Consider the following 22,441-nt stretch of genomic DNA (forward strand, 5'->3'; position numbering starts at 1 on the left):
GGAGACTACAGGACCATTCACATAGCGCAGCGAGCACCCAGCTGCTCACACTGAAGATTCCAGTGGTGGGAACGCAGGACGGCCGGTGAAACGGGTTGGGGGGGAGGGCACCGTGTGATCCAGGGACAGGTGAATGGCTGTCTTTTAAAAGTCAGCAGCTACAGTTTTTGTGGATTTTCACTAGAACTCCACTTTAAAGAAATATTACCCAAAACCAAAAATGTAATATATTTCAGTTTACCAATTATTAGAATCCCCTCCCCCTCTGTTTTCACCTGGTGATATGGCCAGTAACACACCTCCTGTATTTGTGCGCCCCCACTCTGGATGAAGGAGCACAGGGGGCACCTTTGGACAGCAGCATTGTCAGTCTGGGGGGGGGGGAGGGGAGTGTTGGATGTACTAGCAGATCCACCAGTTGAAGCCATATTCTAGCTCACACTTTATAATCAGTTACAGCAAAATGTTTTGGGATAAAAGTTCTGAGCTTATCAGCCTGTTAATCAGTGATTATGATTCTAGGGGAAGGACAAAACCTGTGAGTGTAACTGAACTGCAGCAGAGGAAATTAGTTCTCCACCCCTGCCAGACAGGGCTGTGCTGTGTGGCAGAGCTGTGTAAATCTTAGGAGTGGATGGACAGAAATGCAACTCCTTTAGCATACTTGTCATACACAAGGCACGTGGGTCAAAACCAGCCTGCCGGGCCATTTCATGTGGCCCTCGCACCTCTCCTGTAGCTGCGGCTTTCCCCCCTCCAACTCCACTTCGTCTCAGCAGTCGGCTGCAGAAAGGAGGATAGAACTCTTGCTACAGATCCTGTGCCTCTCTGTGCACCCCCTTGTCTCTTCCTCCCCTGGTCCCAGCTGTCTACACACTCCGGCATCTGACTCCAGTCCTCCTCCAGACCATTCACTTTCTACTTCCTAGCACCAATTTAGCAGGTAAAACTGCTTCTATGTATTTTATCTGCTTATTGAGCCCCTGGGAGGGAAAGAACAAATACACTATATTGCCAAAAGTATTGGGCCAGCCCTCCAATCCCCTCCATGGCCACAGGTGTATACAATCAAGCCCCTAGGCATGCAGACGGCTTCTACAAACATGAAGACCAGAAGAGGCCCAAGGACCCTGAGTATGGAGGAAGAATGGAGAGGCCCAAGGACCCCGAGTATGGAGGAAGAATGGAGAGGCCCAAGGACCCCGAGTATGGAGGAAGAATGGAGAGGCACAAGGACCCCGAGTATGGAGGAAGAATGGAGAGGCCCAAGGACCCCGAGTATGGAGGAAGAATGGAGAGGCCCAAGGACCCCGAGTATGGAGGAAGAATGGAGAGGCACACACTGCAAGATGCTAGAAGTCCAGTGTGAAGTTTCCACAGTCTGTGTTGATTTGGGGAGCCATGTCATCTGCTGGTGTTGGTCCACTGTGCTTCATTAAGTCCAGGGTCATCGCAGCCGTCTACCAGGAGATTTTGGAGCACTTCATGCTTCCTTCCGCAGACGAGCTTTATAGGGATGCTGACTTCATTTTCCAGCAGGACTTGGCACCTGCCCACACTGCCAAAAGCACCAAAACCTGGTTCAATGACCGTGGGATTACTGTGCTTGATTGGCTAGCAAACTTGCCTGACCTGAACCCCATAGAGAATCTATGGGGCATTGCCAAGAGAAAGATGAGAGACATGAGACCAAACAATGCAGAAGAGCTGAAGGCCGCTATTGAAGCATCCTGGTCTTCCATAACACCTCAGCAGTGCCACAGGCTGATAGCTTCCATGCCACGCCGCATTGAGGCAGTAATTGCTGCAAAAGGGGCCCAAACCAAGTGCTGAGTACATATGCATGCTTCTACTTTTCAGAGGTCCGATATTGTTCTATGTACAATCCTGGTTTTATTGATTGCATGGAATATTTTCATTTTCTGAGATTGTGGATTTGGGGTGTTCATGAGCTGTAAGCCATAATCATCACAATGATGACAAATCACGGCTTGAACTATCTTGCTTTGCATGTAATGAGTCTCATATATTAGTTTCACCTTTTAAGTTGCATTACTGAAATAAATGAACTTTTGCACCATATTCTAATTTTTCGAGTTTCACCTGTAGTGTATCTTCCATGTGTTTCCCACTGCCCTGTTTGCTTGCTGGAACCCCCCAGCTCCAGGACGGAGCTCACACAGTGCTAAAGGCCTGGCCCTCTTGTGGCAGCACTCAGGCCTAACGATTGAAGCTGTACTGCAGAGAGCCCTATGTCCTCCTTTACTCCCAGAGGTAGCACAGTATTTTGGTAGCAGAGTGGAAGGTATTCGCTCCTGACCTCCGGGCTGCACTGGGAATCAAAGCGGAGTTTTATCCTTGTGAAAATTCCATTTATGGTGAAGAGGAAGAAAAAGAAAAAAATAAAATTGCTGAAAATAAAACACGAGGACGTATATAGAAAACACTTGATTGGCAGCATTTGTGGTATATACCCAAATCTTACTTCACTTCGACCTTCTACAGTGTACAGGAAGAAAAAATGAACAAAGATTTTGTAAAATTTGATTATCCCAACTGCAATTAGAACGTGGAGAAAAAAAGCCCCAAAAATGTGTCATATTGAAAGAAAAGTAGAACTGACCCCTGAGAAGAGGGGCCAGCGAAATGTATTATTTTTTCGTTTTTTTGAGTGCAGATGGATTAGACCCCCTGTCAGGTTTTCTTTTCTTTTTGCTGTGCCCCCTCAAGACATTTCCCCCTTACCTCCTGTCCCAGGGACACAACAGGAAGTGGAATGACATTTCTCCAAAGCGAGGAAAATCCACTCCTATCTGACACCAGAACAGATCCCCTCTATTACTGGCCTGGTGAGAACTCCAAAGCTGAAAACCAGACAGGGGTTCCAACCCTTCCGTGCTGCATTCAAATCTACAGATATACTTTCATAAACCACCAGACTGAACAATTCTACTAGGGTGACACTCAAGGTTCTATTAACATTCGTTGGACACATTTGTGAATGCTAAACTCATTTTAGCTATAATTTCTTTAAAGCAGTATTGAACCCAAAAGCAAACATTTATTATATTGCAGTTTATCAATTCTTAGATGTGACGGCTGCATTTGTTTTCTTTTTAGGCTTTTTTCTTCTATTTTCATCCAGCCAGCAAGTTTGTTGCTTTTCAGAAGCAGAAGCTCTCCAGCAGAGTGTATCAGTTTGCAAGGATGAAACAAACCATTTAACACTGGCAGGGGTGCTTACAATGATCAGCTTTTCAATACATCCAAAAATACATTGCTGAGCCTGCCTAAAGTGCAAAAAAACTCATAAATTCATATATATATCTCCTAGAGAAAGAGTGCTAGCGGAGGTAAGCGTGGATTTTGAATGGTGGATAATGCATCTATGCATGAGTTTGGAAATGGACTTTAATTTATAAATTGCATGTACCTATGGACCTTCTTCATAAATTATATGCACTTTGACCCCCGGTTCAGATCTGTGCGGGTGGTGCCGCTGCGGATCCGCATGAAAATCGGTGCAGCTGCACCACCCACACAGAGAAATGCAGACCCGCGGGCGAGTGCCATTAGTTCTAATGCCTGCACTGGAAAACGCAACCATACTGGGAAGCGAGGTTCCCGTGCGGGCTGCGTTTTCAAAAGTAGTGCAGGGATTTCTTTCCCAGCGTGTCACGGGGCACGGGAGTCCATTCAAATGAATGGGCTCTCGTGACGTGCAAAACGCGGCCCACACGGCTGCATATATGTGAACCGGGGGTAAGAATAGCACTTCAATATTTGTTTGAATTTCTAGGTGATTTATTTATTGTTTGGGTAAATGTGGGGGATGATTATATTTGCACCTGCACTTTGCTAGTAATAGCACTTTTTCTCTACGATATATATATATATATGAATCTCTGAGAAGGTTTTTTGCACTTTAGGGAGGTGCAGCAATATATTTATTGATGTATTGATTGATTGGTGGGGACACTTTTTTTTGCTAGCAGCCACCCATTATTAGAAGCAGACTATAGGTGGTGGCGTGGGATTTAATATACACGTTTAATGATCAGTTTTTATGTAAAACCTTTATCCCAACAAAGAACAAAACTGTTTGCTGTAAATCATTATAAAGTGTTAAGAGTTTGATCTTCAATTTGTTGTTGTATTTAAATCTGCTGAGGATGGGGGGGGGGGGGGGGGGGGGGCAGAACGTTCTCTGTACTAAAAAAAAAAAAAAAAGGTGATCAGGTGGCTCTACAGCTGCCCGGATCACTTTTACTTGAAACCAGCCAACCGGCTTAAAAATCAGTACCATGCTCAGGTCTGCAGTAGCAAATGTGAGCTTGTTTTAACCCCTTGTATGCCAGGCCATTTATAAACAAACTTTGGCATACAAGCGGTTAAAGTGAAGCTTCAGTTTATCGCGTGAGCGTGTACTACATGCTTTGGTATATCAGCCTCAAGGCTGCTCTAAGGTGTGAGATGTTCATATTATAAATAGGTCATATTTATTAATTAGAGGTCCAAGAGGAAGGAGTCGACCACTCTATTCATCAAACTATGGAATAGCAAAAATGTGAACGTTGCATCAAAAATTGAATTTCTGAAGCTCATTCAGTTAATGTCTATCATGTGTGAAAAATTGCACCAATTTTCCTTTAACCACTTGCCTACCGGGCACTTATACCCCCCTCTTTACCATGCCAATTTTCAGCTTTCAGCGCTGTCGCACTTTGATTGACAATTGCGCGGTCATGCAAAATTGTACCCATATGAAATTTTTATCATTTTTTTCTCACAAAAAGGGTTTTCTTTTGGTGGTATTTAATTGCCGCTGGGCGCTTTTCTTTTTGCGCTATAAACAAAAAAATTGCAAAACATTTGAAGAAAAAAAAAAAAAAAGTTTCTTTGTTTCTAATATAATATCAAATTTTTCAAACAGGTAATTTTTCTCCTTCACTGATGTGCGTTGATGAGGCAGCACTGATGGGCACTGATAGGCAGCACTAACGGAGTGGCACGGATAGGCGGCACTAATGAGGTGTCACAGATAGGTGGCACTGATGGCTACTGATAGACAGCACTGACTGGCATCACTGCTGGGCACTGACTGGTGGCACTGCTGGGCATTGACTGGCAGCACTACTGGGCACTGGCACAATCGCTGGGCACTGACTGATGCCACTGACTGGCAGCACTGCTGGGCACACTTGTGTGACACTGCTGAGTGGATGCACTGCTGGGCACAGGTGGGCGGAGCTAGTGGGCACAGGTGGGCGGAACTTGTGGGTGGCACTGCTGGGAACTGATCATCAGTGCCCTGATGATCGGTGCCGATCCCTGCTCTAACAACTGCCGGTTCTCGGCAGTACTTTCCTCACGATCTGACAGTGTGAGGAAAGTGCAGCAGAGAACCGGCAATTGCATTTCCCGGTGATCAGCGTGTCATTGGACACGGCTGATCACGTGGTAAAAGGCCGCTGTGATTGGCCTTTTACCACATCACGTGATCAGCTGTGTCCATAGGACACAGCGATCAAGATCGCCGGGTGCACGCCCCCAGGGGCGCGCAGGAGAGCGTGTTCTGTGAGGATGTCATATGACGCCTACCCAGAACTGGCCGGCCGCAGTGCAGCCGTCATTCGGCTATCTGCGGTCGGCAAGTAGTTAAAAGAGCAAGCCGTCTTTATCAATAAGCAGCAATGATAAATATTTTACTTTGATCTGATAAAAGATTTCCCAGATAGGAGAGTGACCATGATTGAGCAACTTAACACTGACCTCCTGAATGAACCAATATTATTCTAAATCCAGCCGTGTATTCTTCTTGAATCTCGGTGAGCTTTCTGTATTTTTTCCAGATCTGTGAAGTAATCCAGTTTGAGACTTCCTGTAATACAGACCGCTCACTGCTGCTCTCTCTCTTTGTGCAGGGTGACTGGTCTTGTCTCCGCCCCCTCTTGTAGTTTTCTTCAGGCAGCCTGTAGTGGGCGGAGGCTGCTGGGCCCCTCCCACAATTTTACTCTCTGTACAATCTATGTACTGCATAGTGCTGATGTCACTGCTACTTATACAAGGCAATATCTGGCTTTACAAAGTCATTTGGTGCACCCAACGCGGATTTATATCTATTGTGGCTACTGAGGCGTATATTTAAATGAAAATTTTTGTGGCTGAAGATCAAATGAAAAATAGACAATTGTGGGTTTTTAATATACTTTCTGACTTTGACATTTAAAGTAAAACTTTTATTAGCAGACAATCTATTGAATGAAACCTAAACCAGAATCTTCTTCCAAAACAATAAATACATTATAAAGTCAGAACTACAAAAAAAAATAACAAAAAAAAAAAACCACAGGAAATCAGATCTATAGGAGAAAAATATCCATCCATCCATCCATCCATAGCTCACCTAACCCAACACGCCTACTAACCCATCTTTGGAAAAGGAAAACTCTAGCAGTGCAATTATTGCAAACAAAAAAAACAGAAAGCAAAAAAGTAACTTTTTAGACATATACTAAATGGTCGGTCCACTCAAAATAATTATTTCAGCTTTTGGTGGATGCAGCAGTTATACTACTTGACAGCTTTTGCATATTGGGGACTATTAGTGAGCGCTCACCACGTTCTTGCGTCTGTACACCCGCTGAGCTCACTATGAGGCCTTCCCACTATCCCTGCACAGAGTTCCCAGGTCTGTACACCCGCTGCGTCCACTATGAGGGGTTCCCACTATCCCAGCATAGATTTCCTGGGCCTGTACCCCTGCTGGGCTCATTGTGAGGAGTTCCCACCATCCCTGCACTGAATTACCAGGTCTGTGCACCCGCTGTGCCCAGTATGAGTGATTCCCATCATCCCTGTGCTGAGTTGCTGGGTCTGTACACCTGCTGTGGCCCATTATGAAGAGTTTCCACCACCATCCCTGTACCAAGTTTCTAGGTCTGTACACCTGCTGTGTGCATTATGAGGGGTTCCCACCATTACTGTGGTGAGTTCCTGGGTCTACACACCTGTAACCATCAAGAGAAACTCCCACCATCCCTGCATTAAGTCCCTGAGCCTCTATGTTTGCATAGCACAACAGACATGGTATAAACAAACTCTTAGAGTGTAATCAAGCAACTGATCACCTGACTGCACAGCTAAAGTCCACAGCACCCAATCGCCAGCAGGCATGCACATCTAAAAGGGATCCCAGCTGTGTGTTCTTTCATATGATGCTTGGAAAAAGCAGTACAGTCACTTTCACCAGCCCTAAATATCATAACCTCATATGTCGAAGAGCAAAAATGATAGATGGCAGAAATAACTGAAATCTGTGGGAGACGGGCCAGTGACAGTGCGGATCGGGAACAGAAGGGGTAAATGGTGACTGAAGAGGAGGGTTCAAGATAAATTGTGCAGTTTGAAAGGGTTATAACATGAAGTCACAAAGTTTCTGGGAATTGAGAGTAATCAGTTTCAACACAGTAGAGGACTTCTGACAAGTGTAGGTAGAAAAAAAAAAAAAAAAGGGAGGAAGAAGAGGGGGGAGGAAGAGGAAGGAGGAAGAAAAAAGAAGTAAGGCTAGGCTTCTGCTCCACAGGAGGACAGTGGGAGTGTACTTTCTGAAGCTACGGCATAAATAAACAAACAAAAAAACCCAAAAAAAACCCACAACTTCTTAGCACTCTTTTTTACATCACTCTTGTGTATATGAGAATCCACAGAGTGTGCTCCACCATTACCAGCAGGAGTTTTCCAGGATCACTAAATAACTTCCAGCAGGGGGTGGGGTTGAGGCAGACCACGGAGCTCTCTGCGGTCGGTGGGTGCTGGCTTCAGTCACACAGGAGAAGGGTGAGCCTCTCTATTGCTGTGTAGAGAGGTGGAGGTAAGATCAGTGTTCTTCATTGAAGAGGCATACAAAAAAACAAACAACTTCTTAGCACTCTTTTTTACATCACTCTTGTGTATATGAGAATCCACAGAGTGTGCTCCACCATTACCAGCAGGCATTTTCCAGGATCACTAAATAACTTCCAGCAGGGGGTGGGGTCGAGGTGCAACAATACCTGGATAAAAAAACTAAAGAATGCAATTACACTGCTGCTCATAACGGCACGTGCACGTTGTACCAAAACACACCTCATCCACCCACACAGTGCACAGGATGTGGCTAAAGCTGCGGGTGCTCTTATAGGCCAGTATGCACCAACTTCAGCAATGCAACCTGTAGGCAGCCAATAAGATGCACCAATTTCCTGGCTTACTTCCTCTGCTCTTCACCTAGGCCACCTCTGCTCCGCTGACCTCTAGCCATTTCCACCCTTACAGGGTGACCCTCAATATTTAATCCCTCCAGCTTTTCCAGCACAAGTGCCGCCTGGGTGGGGTCACTGTAGTTCAGAAAGGCTCTGCGCTGGCCTCCCTGCCAGGTGAGGTGGAAGGGGACGGCGTTCCGGCTCCTCAGTATACTCTTCAGTTCGCTGACCCGTGTAGTGGAAGGGATATCGCCGATGTAGACAGTGGATCTGTCTCTGCGGTCGGTGGGTGCTGCCTTCGGTCGTACAGGAGAAGGGAGAGCCTCTCTATTGCTGTGTAGAGAGGTGGAGGTATGATCGGTGTTCTTCATTGAAGAATCCGGTTCATCTTTTAGCGTCACATCCTTCCCTAAACGCCGTTCTTTGTCCCAAAGTTTCTTCAGGATCGGAATTTTCTTCATCATCTCATGGCTTATCTACCCAAGACAAAAAAAAAAAAAAAAAAAATTTCATACCCAATTTACCGTTGTCTAGAAGTTTTTATGCCCATACCCTCCAGTTTAGCCATTTTCATTGCAATACCCCCTTGTTGCCGAGCAGTTTTTAATTCCATACCCTCCACTGTCTAGCGGTGTTCATGATCATTCCCTACTGCCGTCTAGAAGGTATTTTGCCCATTCTTCCCCTAAATCCTAGCAGTTTTCATGACTATACCACCCTGTTGTCTAGCAGTTTTCACACCCCTACCCTACTGTTGTCTAGATGTTTTCATGCCCATACCCTCCTTTAGCATTTTACATGCCCAACCCCCCCATTGTCTTGTCTAGCGGTGTTCATGACCATACCCTACAGTTGTCTAGAAGGTATTTTTTTCCATACCTGCATTGAATCCTAGCAGTTTTCAGGCCCATAACCCCCTTGTTGTCTAGCAGTGTTCATGCCCATACCCTACGGTTGTCTAGAAGGTATTTTGCCCATACCTACACTGAATCAGTAGTGTTCAAGCCCATAACCCCCTTGCTGTCTAGCAGTGTTCATGCCCATACCCTACGGTTGTCTGGAAGGTATTTTGCCCATACCTACACTGAATCAGCAGTTTTCAGGCACATAATTCCCTTGCTGTCTAGCAGTGTTCATGCCCATACCCTACGGTTGTCTGGAAGGTATTTTTCCCACACCTACACTGAATCCTAGCAGTTTTCAGGCCCATAACCCCCTTGTTGTCTAGCAGTGTTCATGACCATATCCCTACGGCTGTCTAGAAGGTGTTTTGCCCATTTCTCCCCTAAATCCTAGCAGCTTTTGTGTCTATATTATTATACAGGATTTATATAGAGCCTACAGTTTACGCAGCGCAACATAAGGGCAGAGAGTACAATTACAATACGAATTAATACAGGAGGGATGAGAGGCCCTGCCCGTGAGAGCTTACAATCTATACCACGCTGTTGCCTAGCAGTTTTTACACCCCCACCCTACTGTGGTCTAGAGGTTTTCATGCCCATACCCATGTCCAGAATCTTTCCTTCCATTGTCTTGTCTAGCGGTGTTCATGACCATACACTACAATTGTCTAGCAGGTATTTTGCCCATACCTATCCTGAATCCTAGCAGTTTTCAGGCCTATAACCCCCTTGTTGTCTAGCAGTGTTCATGCCAATACCCCCCCTAATTTTCTTGCAGCTTTCATGCTCATACCTCCTTTGTTGTCTAGCAGTTATCACACCCATATCCTTCTGTGTTCTAGAACTTGTTGGGCTGGAGCAGCCTTTCTCAACCAGGGTGCCCAAGCACCCTGTGGTGCGTTGAGGTTTCTTCAGGGGTGCCTTGGTAAAATGTCTAAAAATTGCCCAAAATTGTATACAAGCCAGTGGATGGAGCAAGCTTGCCTTTTAATTACACAAAGCCACAGGTTTTCATTGTGCACCATTATGACTTTCTAGCTGCCGGCATCCCGACAACCAATGACATCATCAGTTGATAAGGAGGATGTCAGCTGCCTGCACAGCATCCTAGTTTGACTGTCCCCTGCCCCTCTCCATCAGTGCTGGGGTCACATTAGCTCAGTGATGGAAGAAAAATGAGGGAGAAGAGAAACACTGGAATACTAGTCAGTACCAGTGTGCAAAGGTGTATTTGCTTTGGAAGAATAAATCCCCTCTAATATTGGGTGTCCTACATGTGTGGATGTTGCTGTGTTGTGTTATAACAAACATTTTAGAATGGGGTGCCTCAAGACTGTCCATAATTTTAAAGGGTGCCTTGACTGAAAAAAGGTTGAGAAACACTGGTCTGGAGGTAGGCATTCCTAGGCAGGTTGCATTTACCTGCAAGCTGCCATAGGTAACATCCACATGTGACGCCGAGCCTTCATGATTCAAAGAACTGAAATCCAGTGAATGAAAGGGGTGGGCCAGGGATAGTCAGGCTGGCGATGAAAGGGCTAGATGATGCTAAACATCCTCCAGCCAGGAAATGAGGCAGAGCTCTGACTTGCTGCAGCTTCTAATGCACATTGTGAGAAGCTCACAGTGTGCAGTGAAATCAGAGTAAGCCATTTCAGTCCTGGAGAGGAGCCGGTACAACTGTGCGAGACTGAAGGGGAGGAGCCGGTACAACTGTGCGAGACTGAAGGGGAGGAGCCGGTACAACTGTGCGAGACTGAAGGGGAGGAGCCGGTACAACTGTGCGAGACTGAAGGGGAGGAGCCGGTACAACTGTGCGAGACTGAAGGGGAGGAGCCGATACAACTGTGCGAGACTGAAGGGGAGGAGCCGATACAACTGTGCGAGACTGAAGGGGAGGAGCCGATACAACTGTGCGAGACTGAAGGGGAGGAGCCGATACAACTGTGCGAGACTGAAGGGGAGGAGCCGATACAACTGTGCGAGACTGAAGGGGAGGAGCCGATACAACTGTGCGAGACTGAAGGGGAGGAGCCGATACAACTGTGCGAGACTGAAGGGGAGGAGCCGATACAACTGTGCGAGACTGAAGGGGAGGAGCCGATACAACTGTGCGAGACTGAAGGGGAGGAGCCGATACAACTGTGCGAGACTGAAGGGGAGGAGCCGATACAACTGTGCGAGACTGAAGGGGAGGAGCCGATACAACTGTGCAAGACTGGAGGGGAGGAGCCGGTACAACTGTGCAAGACTGGAGGGGAGGAGCCGGTACAACTGTGCAAGACTGGAGGGGAGGAGCCGGTACAACTGTGCAAGACTGGAAGGGAGGAGCCGGTACAACTGTGCAAGACTGGAGGGGAGGAGCCGGTACAACTGTGCAAGACTGGAGGGGAGGAGCCGGTACAACTGTGCAAGACTGGAGGGGAGGAGCCGGTACAACTGTGCAGGACTGAAGGGGAGGAGCCGGTACAACTGTGCAAGACTGAAGGGGAGGCTGGTGAGCCATGTCTTTTGCCTGAACGCAGTGGGCGTCTTTTTTAACCTGACTTCCTAAAAAATATTGCATCAAATTCTGTCTTCTTGTTCATAAACAAACACAACAGACCTTGGACCATATGATCCCCTTTGGCTTGGGGCGAGTGCAGTCTGTCTTTATGACCCGCGTGGGTGTCAGGATGTAGTCTACTGTCAGGTCATGGTCACCCAGCAGCTCCTCCGGGAAATCGAGCACCTTAGAAAGCAGAAATACAAGTCAACACGGGCCAATTAATGCTTGTACAGATAGCACAGCTTTACCAGAAGATCACGTAGGGTGTACCCCCCCCCCCCCACCCCCCGTACTACAAAACACAGACAAGAACACATGAAGGGAACAAAAACACAACACCACACACAATCCCGCTCCTGCAACCACATCTTCATCAAATTTCAGTTTAAACACCAAACCAAAAATGTCTTATATTGCAGCTTGCCAATCCTCAAACATGGCATCTGCTGGGCTGCTGGTGTGGGGGGGGGGGGGGGGGGGGGGGGGGGGACAGGCAGCCCTCAGCCCCCATGCCCAGATCCTATCAGGCTAGCACGGGACTCTAAGTCCCCCCCCCCACACTCCTCATCCTTGCCTACGCACCCCTGGCTGGGGGCACTGCCCAGAGGAGCTCTCTGCATGGAAAAGATCAACTGTGAGCAGTGCAGAAGGCGCCATAGCAATAACTACAGAAAGGGCCCCAGGGGCCAGTAGGCGCAACCTATCCAGGTGACGCTTCACTCAAAATCCTGGAGCTGGGAAGAGCCCAAATATGAGCAGTGTGTCGGGGGATACGGGGGGTGCAGAGTGAGGTGTACTGGAGAAAGCATTAGTGTAGAGTAATAGGTAATGGGGGATTCAGGGGTGCAGAATGTGGGGTGAAGGGGATGTAGAGTGAGGTGTATTGGAAGATGCATGAGTGCTCAGTAATATGGAATGGGGGGTTGCAGGGGGGTGTTTGGGGCCCTGTCATGTAAGCTGTAGAGGACCCCATGATTTCTAATAGCAGCCCTAGGTGTCTGCACTAGTTATCTTTTTTCAGGTTCTACACAACTCCCCCCACCGACTTTATTTCCAGCTGGTGATCCCCCCCCAGTAACACACTTCCTGTCCTAAAGTGACAACCCTATCTGTATGTATTTATTAAGAGAGCCGTAGTTGTCAGTATGGCTGGACTTAAAAACATCTGCCTCTTTTCATCTCTTTTTTTTTTTTTTTTAAGATTGGGGGGGGGGGGGTGGAATTAGTAGTTTACTGAAGGATGTTGATAACAGAAAGTGTTTCAGGTCAGCGCACATGAACTGGCAGGATCCAATATGCTGAAATAGTTCTTAGCCTGCAAAAAGAAAACGACTGCAGTCACTTGGTCTGAGGACTGGTATTCTGCACTATATTACATGTTGTCCTTGGGTTCAGTACAGCTTTAAACAATATTTCCCAAAGATGGGTTCCTTTTAAACATCTCGCTCACCTGACAGTCATGAACAACCGTGACTATGATGGTCTGATCCGTCACCGCCCCCATAGCCACCATCATGGCGTATTCCATGTCCGCATACCCCTCTCCTTTTCCGATCCGCCACCCTGAGAAGTATAGAGGAAGTTACCAAACTGAGTGGGGTGGAGCAGACAGACTACCGGACTTAAAGGAGAACTCAAAGTAAAAAAAAATTTTTGGAAAGTTTACAATTCCCCCCCTTCCCCCCGTACTGAACACCTCCAGGTAGCCATATTGCATTCTACAGAAAACTACAGAGCTGCAGATTTTAAAAGGAAAGATAATATTTTAATACCATTCAATTACAATATGACTTGTGTACCAGTTTTATGTGCTATATAGTTTCTTTAATTCGCTTCCCCCCATGAAAGTGGAGTTACCCTTTAAAACCATGGAGATGGGGGGGGGGGGGTGGGGGGGTTCGAGAACAGGCAGCAAAATGCCCAGAGTCCCTCTTTAAGGGCTCATTCACATAGGCATACTACAGCGTCTGTCTGTGTTTGCCCGCATGGGTGCTGCACAGGTGTTCCATGCATCCCTCTGTAGGCGGTCCTATTCATTTCAATTGGGATACAGCTGCTGCTCCCAACCCAACAGCCGCATTCAGGCCGTGCAACTGTCAATTCAGAAGCAGCAGCTGTGTCCTAATTGATATGGATGGGACTGTCTGCATGGAACTTCTGTGCATCCCAGTACAGGCAAACACAGCACTTCCAAGGGGGTACGCTATAGTGCAGCCATGTGAATGAAGCCTAAAATAACACACTGTACTAGAGTAACACAAAGGGTTAAATACCTTTCCTGGTGAAATGCTGCTGTAGTAAGGCTCCCTTCAGTGCTAGTCACATGTCAGAAGGCCTAAACACATGATCATGTGATCTCTGGAAAAGGGTCAGACTTTCTGATCTTCAGTTTACCCGCCTCCATACCGGGCACATTTACCGCCTTCCTGCCCAGGCCAGTTTTCAGCGCTCTCACACTTTGGGTACAATGTTGTATGACCGCGCAATTGTCATTCAAACTAAAATTTTATCATTTTCTTCACACAACTAGAGCTTTCTTTTGGTGGTATTTAATCACCACTGGGGTTTTTATTTTTTGCTAAATTAACAAATAAAAGACAGAAAATTTTGAAAAAAAACACACGTTTTTCTTTCTGTTATAAAAGTTTGCAAATAAATAATTGTTCTTCATAAATTTAGGCCGAGATGTATTCTGCTACATGTCTTTGGTGAAAATAACCCAAATTAGGATGTATTATTTAGTTTGTAGGAAAGTTATAGAGTTCACAAACTATGGGATAGATCTGAATATTGATCAATCCTGAAGTACTGACAGCCAATCTAATTTCTTGAGGTCCAAGAATGTCAGAACAGTACAGATATCCCCCAAATGGTCAGGACGGTACAGATATCCCCCCCCAAAAGGTCAGGACGGTACAGATATCCCCCCCCAAAAGGTCAGGACGGTACAGATATCCCCCCCCCAAAAGGTCAGGACGGTACAGATATCCCCCCCAAAAGGTCAGGACGGTACAGATATCCCCCCCCAAAAGGTCAGGACGGTACAGATATCCCCCCCCAAAAGGTCAGGACGGTACAGATATCCCCCCCAAAAGGTCAGGACGGTACAGATATCCCCCCCAAAAGGTCAGGACGGTACAGATATCCCCCCCAAAAGGTCAGGACGGTACAGATATCCCCCCTAAAGGTCAGGACGGTACAGATATCCCCCCCAAAAGGTCAGAACGGTACAGATATCCCCCCCAAAAAGGTCAGAACGGTACAGATATCCCCCAAATGTCAGAACCGTACAGATATCCCCCCAAATGTCAGAAAGGTACAGATATCCCCCCAAATGTCATAACGGTACAGATATCCCCCAAATGACCACTTTTCCCAGAGTAGACAGTCTGACGTACTTCATAAGAGGCATGGCGAGTTTTTTGAAGTTGCAATTTTTTTGTCATAATTTTTTGAAAAATTAAAAAAAATTTACTATTTTTTTTTTTACATACTGTCACCAGTGCAGTCATCATATAACTGGCATGGCGGTGATCAGGGACACTGACTGGTGACCGTACGAAAAAAAAAAAAAATTGACAATTTTTTCGTTTTAAATTTTTTTTATTAAAATTTCTTTTTTGTTTTTTTTCATATTTCACTATGACCAAAGTAGTATAATGTTACCATAGTAACATTGTACTACTTTGGGGAAGTGATCAGTATTTTTTTTTTTTTTTTTACACACAATTTGCTTATAGAAAATAATTACTTTGCTGTAAACAAGCATTTACCTGAATGACATCGATTCATTCAGGGTTTTTTTTTTGTGCTTAGCTGTGATTTGGCCGCGGCTAATCACATGACACAGATGGGCTGTGATTGGCCCAGCTTGTGCCTGTGATCGCTGTGACCATTCACAGCTAGACACACTTGTATACAATGGATGGCATGAAAGGAAGCCATCCATTGTATACAACTGTCATGTGACCTGCTGTGATTGGTCACAGCAGGTGACATGGTACTGGCAACGGGCCGGTACACAGATTTGTCATTGGCTGTGTCCGAGGTACACGGCCGGTGACAGATCACGCCGCAGAGCGGCACTGAGGGCAGGCGCACTGCGCTTGCCTGAAAGGACGCCATATGGCGTCCACCCGGAGGGACGAGCTGTTCGCCCGGCCGCCATCTGGCTATAGGCTGGGCGGCAACTTGTTAAATATAAAAAGAAAAAAAAAAAAAAAGAGAAAGTACATAGCGATGTGGCAGTGTGCAGCCTGAACCGGTGGATGCATGAAAGCCACATAGAGCAGTACGGCTTGGAAAAGACATTACAATCTTTTCGGCTCTCACTGGTGATGGAGATCAGGATTCCACTCTCCATGTTACTTTCCACCTTAATACTCCATTCACACTTGCATGATTCCAAAGTCGCATGAATTCCTGTGCAACTTTGGAAATGCCACTTTGATCCGACTTTACACTCTCTGGAGTGCAGGAAGCTTTCCAAAGTCGCTGCAACTTTAAGTCGCACCAATTTGAATGGATGCCATTGAAAACTTGGCATGGAACTTTGATGTCACATGACAAGTTGCACAAGTGTGAATGGAGCCAAATACCTACACAGGACTACTCCAGTTATGGGTGGCATCATGGAGGAAGAACTGGGCGATTACCTTTTTCTGACACTGCCACGGAACCCACCACCACCAGATTCACCTGCACTGCATCGTCCAGCCCCAGGGGGACGCTGTAATCCCGCACTCCCTGCAAATAAGAAAATCAATACATCACACAGGAGAATTAGAGAAGAAGAAATACCTGCGTGCAGAAGACACATAACAACCCATGTTATTTGGGGGAAACTACAAATCTTTCTGTGCTGGAAAAAAATGCATTACAAGAGCACAGAAATGTATAGAAGGCGTCACAGCATTACATTATGACATCACTGTGACATCACAATACTGACTGTTCCATAGTAAGAGAACCAGGGCAAAGAAATCCTTACATTCCTGCTATGGGCTTGTTTCACCAATAAAGATACAAAGTAACATTGTATCTCTCTAAATATTATTGTTTCTTTTTTCAGTTTTTTTTCTCCATTTCCATTAACCACTTCCCGTCCGGCCCATGTACATAAATGGCCGGACAGGAGCAGTGCAGGGGCGGGTGGCCGTTTATAAACGTTCTCCTGTTTCCCTGCCTGTGCACACTCCCTGGGAACGCGCGGCACAGCGATCCGGTGCCTGCCATGTCCTCTGGACACAGTGGAACACCGATCACTGATTGCCCAATCAGTGATCACCCGATCATGTGATCACGGATTGGCCAATCAGTGATCACATGAATAGTAGTAAGCAAGATGTCACTTCTGACATCATTGCTTACTATTAGTGAAATCTGTGAATGATCACAGAGATCACATGGTACAGGGCTATTCACAACAGCCTTGTACCATGTGACAAGCTGTGACCAATCACAGCTCGCACAGTATTTCTCAATGGCTGCAGGAATGCCCACATGCTGAGCCTTCATGACTGAAAGAACTGATATCCAATGAAATAGGCGGGTCAGGCTGGGGAGGAGAGGGCTTAGATGATGCTGGAGGACCTCCAGCCAGGAAATGAGGCGGAGCCCTCTCTGACTTGCTGCAGCTTCTAATGCACATTGTGAGAAGCTCACAGTGTGCAGTGAAATCAGAGTAAGGCATTTCAGTCCAGGAGAGGAGGCGGTACAACTGTGCAAGACTGAAGGGGAGGCAGGAGGTCGGATTTAAGGGTCGTCCTACCTGTGAGGTGGAGCAGATCCTCAGAACCTCTTTGGTGGCCCCAGGGGGAGGGGTGATCCTGTTGAAGAGGCCAGTGCGGAGGCGAGGTGTAGGAACCAACAACGTCTTCTGAGCCTGCAGACAAGGAAGAGACGGATATCATTCCAAAGTGCATGATGGGACTTGTAGTTCTAAAGGCCAGTGAATTGCCTGCCCATCCCCCTCAGGTTATGCAGTACTTGAACTTATTGGTCAACTCTTTGCCATTCATTTATAACAAAAATTTGCTGTGATCATCAGCGCCACCTAATGGCCATAATGTGGTATTTTCCAGAAATATCGCATTATGGCCACTAGATGGAGCTGAGAATCAGAGATCTTCTACTCGCAGCGGAGATAGACGCATATTTCCGGTATATAGACATGGATCCTGGCTCACCGTACCTGCAGAACCGCCAGTCTCACGCCTTCAAGGGGCTTGTCGGGGTCCACCTTCACCTCCCCCGTAGCTTGGAAGACCCCCATGGAGGTGATGTTCTGGCCAGCTTGCCAGGAATTCTAGACAGAGAGGTAAAAGTCGGTTACTTACTTCCAGCGTGAGGAAGCGTGCGTTCTTCTGCGGTGCGTCGGGGTTTATCTTAATGTTCATCGCCCCCTGGAACTCCCGTAAGACCCTCAACCTCTTACAAGCTTGTGCGGCCCCCTGGACACCGACAGGAGATACAGAGAAAAAAACCCATATACTTGATATAAATATTCTTTAATTAATGTGAAACCCAATAATGAACTTTCTCTAATCTCACTGCACACTGTGAGCTTCCCACAATGTGCATTAGAAGCTGCAGCAAGTCAGATAGAGCTCCGCCTCATTTCCTGGCTGGAGGACGTCCAGCATCATCTAAGCGCTTTCCTCCACAGCCTGTCCCTGGCCCCGCCCATTTCATTCATTGGACTACAGTTCTTTCAATGATGGAGGCTCAGCTAGCAGGGGCTGTAAAGGATAAGTTCACCTTTCCACCTGTTTTTAGGATGTAACATATAACATGCTCCCAGAGTGCAGCATCCCCCCCCTCCTCTGACAGATAGTACGGGGAGACTTCTCCTGTACTGTCAGATTTGAAAACAGCGCGGGCATGCGGGGCTCCGCCCACACGGCCACGTCACTCGTTCACAACTGCAAAAAAAAAATAATAATGTGCATTTATTATTTTTGCCTAAAAGGTGAACTTATCCTTTAACCCTTCCCTGCCCCATCTAATATGAAATATGTCTTGACTGGGGGTAAAGGAGGGGGGGGGTTACCTTGAAGTTGGGGATGTGATGGTGGACGGGGCGGGGAAAATCAGCCAGATTATTCTTCTCTATATAATCCCAAACCTTCTGCCGGATGTCCCACTTACTGCAACCTGAGAGAGGGAGGGGGGAGAGAGATCAGTGGCATTATATGCTGGAGACACTGGGGGGGGGGTTGGATAGCAGTACTGAGCAGGGGGTGTGGTTAGGGTCAGTAGCAGTGCGGGGGGGGGGGAGAAAGAAAGGAAGAATCAGGGCCAGTACTGGGGGGGGGGGGGGGAAGAATCAGGGCCAGTGCCAGGGGAAAAGGAAGAATCAGGGCCAGTGCTGGGGGGGGGGGCAATCAGAACCAGTGCTGGGGGGGAATCAGTGGCAGTACTGGGGGGGAAGGAAGAATCAGGGCCAGTGCTGGGGGGAAAAGGAAGAATCAGGGCCAGTGCTGGGGGGGGGGGGGGGGAGAAGGAAGAATCAGGGCCAGTGCTGGGGGGGGCAATCAGAACCAGTGCTGGGGGGGAATCAGTGGCAGTACTGGGGGGGGGGGGGGGGGGGTTGGATAGCAGTACTGAGCAGGGGGTGTGGTTAGGGTCAGTAGCAGTGCGGGGGGGGGGGGAGAAAGAAAGGAAGAATCAGGGCCAGTACTGGGGGGGGGGGGAAGAATCAGGGCCAGTGCCAGGGGAAAAGGAAGAATCAGGGCCAGTGCTGGGGGGGGGGGCAATCAGAACCAGTGCTGGGGGGGAATCAGTGGCAGTACTGGGGGGGAAGGAAGAATCAGGGCCAGTGCTGGGGGAAAAAGGAAGAATCAGGGCCAGTGCTGGGGGGGGGGGGGGAGAAGGAAGAATCAGGGCCAGTGCTGGGGGGGGCAATCAGAACCAGTGCTTGGGGGGAATCAGTGGCAGTACTGGGGGGGGGGGGGGGGAAGGAAGAATCAGGGCCAGTGCGGGGGGGGGGGGGGGAAGAAGGAAGAATCAGGGCCAGTGCTGGGGGGGGAGAAGGAAGAATCGGGGCCAGTGCTGGGGGGGGGGGGGGGGAGGAGGAAGAATCGGGGCCAGTGCTGGGGGGGGGGGGGGGGGGGAGAAGAAAGAATTGGGGCCAGTGCTGGGGGGGGGGGGGAGAAGAAAGAATCGGGGCCAGTGCCTGGGGGGGGGGGGGGGGGGGGGAGAAGGAAGAATCAGGGCCAGTGCTGGGGGGGGGGGGGGGGGGAGAAGGAAGAATCAGGGCCAGTGCTGGGGGGGGGGGGGGGGGGAAGGAAGAATCAGGGCCAGTGCTGGGGGGGGGGGGGGGGGGGAGAATCAGGGCCAGTGCCGGGGGGGGAAAAAGGAAGAATCAGGGCCAGTGCCGGGGGGGGGGAAGGAAGAATCAGGGCCAGTGCCGGGGGGGGGGGGGAGGAAGAATCAGGGCCAGTGCCGGGGGGGGGGGAAAGGAAGAATCAGGGCCAGTGCCGGGGGGGGGGGAAAGGAAGAATCAGGGCCAGTGCCGGGGGGGGGGGGGGGAAAGGAAGAATCAGGGCCAGTGCCGGGGGGGGGGGGGGAAAGGAAGAATCAGGGCCAGTGCCGGGGGGGGGGGGAAAAGGAAGAATCAGGGCCAGTGCCGGGGGGGGGGGGAAAGGAAGAATCAGGGCCAGTGCCGGGGGGGGGGGGGGGAAAGGAAGAATCAGGGCCAGTGCCGGGGGGGGAAAAGGAAGAATCAGGGCCAGTGCCGGGGGGGGGAAAAGGAAGAATCAGGGCCAGTGCCGGGGGGGGGGAAAGGAAGAATCAGGGCCAGTGCCGGGGGGGGGGAAAGGAAGAATCAGGGCCAGTGCCGGGGGGGGGGAAAGAATCAGGGCCAGTGCCGGGGGGGGGGGAAGGAAGAATCAGGGCCAGTGCCGGGGGGGGAAAGGAAGAATCAGGGCCAGTGCCGGGGGGGGAAAGGAAGAATCAGGGCCAGTGCTGGGGGGGGGGGGGGAAGGAAGAATCAGGGCCAGTGCCGGAGGGGGGGGTGGGGGGCAAATCGGGGCCAGTGCCGGGGGGGCGAATCGGGGCCAGTGCCGGGGGGGGCGAATCGGGGCCAGTGCCGGGGGGGGCGAATCGGGGCCAGTGCCGGGGGGGGCGAATCGGGGCCAGTGCCGGGGGGGGCGAATCGGGGCCAGTGCCGGGGGGGGCGAATCGGGGCCAGTGCCGGGGGGGGCGAATCGGGGCCAGTGCCGGGGGGGGCGATCGGGGCCAGTGCCGGGGGGGGCGAATCGGGGCCAGTGCCGGGGGGGGTGGGGGCGAATCGGGGCCAGTGCCGGGGGGGGTGGGGGGCGAATCGGGGCCAGTGCCGGGGGGGGGGGTGGGGGGCGAATCGGGGCCAGTGCCAGGGGCGAATCGGGGCCAGTGCCGGGGGTGGGGGGGTGGGGGGCGAATCGGGGCCAGTGCCGGGGGTGGGGGGCGAATCGGGGCCAGTGGGGGGGGGGGGGGCGAATCGGGGCCAGTGCCAGGGGCGAATCGGGGCCAGTGCCGGGGGGGGGGGTGGGGGTTTAATCGGGGCCAGTGGGGGGGGGGGGCGAATCGGGGCCAGTGATGGGGGGGGGGAATCAGTGGCAGTGATGGGGGGGGGGGAATCAGTGGCAGTGATGGGGGGGAATCAGTGGCAGTGATGGGGGGGGGGAATCAGTGGCAGTGATGGGGGGGGGAAATCAGTGGCAGTGATGGGGGGGGGGAAATCAGTGGCAGTGATGGGGGGGGGGAAATCAGTGGCAGTGATGGGGGGGGGGGGAAATCAGTGGCAGTGATGGGGGGGGGGGAATCAGTGGCAGTGATGGGGGGGGGGGAAATCAGTGGCAGTGATGGGGGGGGGAAATCAGTGGCAGTGATGGGGGGGGGGGAAAATCAGTGGCAGTGATGGGGGGGGGGGGGAAATCAGTGGCAGTGATGGGGGGGGGGGGGAAAATCAGTGGCAGTGATGGGGGGGGGGGGGGAAATCGGTGGCAGTGATGGGGGGGGGGGGAAATCGGTGGCAGTGATGGGGGGGGGAAAATCGGTGGCAGTGATGGGGGGGGGAAAAAAATCGGTGGCAGTGATGGGGGGGGGGAAATCGGTGGCAGTGATGGGGGGGGGGGAAATCGGTGGCAGTGATGGGGGGGGGAAATCGGTGGCAGTGATGGGGGGGGGAAGATCGGTGGCAGTGATGGGGGGGGGAAATCGGTGGCAGTGATGGGGGGGGGGAAATCGGTGGCAGTGATGGGGGGGGGGGAAGATCGGTGGCAGTGATGGGGGGGGGAAGATCGGTGGCAGTGATGGGGGGGGGGAAATCGGTGGCAGTGATGGGGGGGGGGGGAAATCGGTGGCAGTGATGGGGGGGGGAAATCGGTGGCAGTGATGGGGGGGGAAGATCGGTGGCAGTGATGGGGGGGGGGGGGAAATCGGTGGCAGTGATGGGGGGGGGGAAATCGGTGGCAGTGATGGGGGGGGGGAAATCGGTGGCAGTGATGGGGGGGGGGAAATCGGTGGCAGTGATGGGGGGGGGGGGAAAATCGGTGGCAGTGATGGGGGGGGGGGGAAATCGGTGGCAGTGATGGGGGGGGGGGGGGAAATCGGTGGCAGTGATGGGGGGGGGGGGAAATCGGTGGCAGTGATGGGGGGGGGAAAATCGGTGGCAGGGATGGGGGGGGAAATCGGTGGCAGTGATGGGGGGGGGAAATCGGTGGCAGTGATGGGGGGGGGGAATCGGTGGCAGTGATGGGGGG

General features: G+C 50.1%; 1 protein-coding gene across 1 annotated transcript; it reads right to left on the bottom strand.

Annotated features, from left to right (window-relative positions):
- Positions 1-6,190: 6,190 nt before the first annotated feature.
- On the bottom strand, positions 6,191-18,855 carry MTHFSD (methenyltetrahydrofolate synthetase domain containing). The gene is made up of 7 exons (XM_089663615.1): positions 18,748-18,855; positions 17,890-18,003; positions 17,467-17,580; positions 16,352-16,442; positions 13,147-13,259; positions 11,754-11,879; positions 6,191-8,719 (listed from the first exon to the last, which is right to left on the bottom strand). Exons 2-7 carry the CDS (start codon positions 17,968-17,970, stop codon positions 8,249-8,251), a joined length of 996 nt encoding a protein of 331 aa, XP_089519741.1. The 5' UTR covers positions 17,971-18,003; positions 18,748-18,855; the 3' UTR covers positions 6,191-8,248.
- Between the last annotated feature and the right edge of the window lie 3,586 nt (positions 18,856-22,441).

Source organism: Staurois parvus, unplaced genomic scaffold (assembly GCF_062004578.1).
Source record: "Staurois parvus isolate SC_StPar_1 unplaced genomic scaffold, SC_StPar_1.0 ptg001731l, whole genome shotgun sequence".
Classification (NCBI taxonomy): domain Eukaryota; kingdom Metazoa; phylum Chordata; class Amphibia; order Anura; family Ranidae; genus Staurois; species Staurois parvus.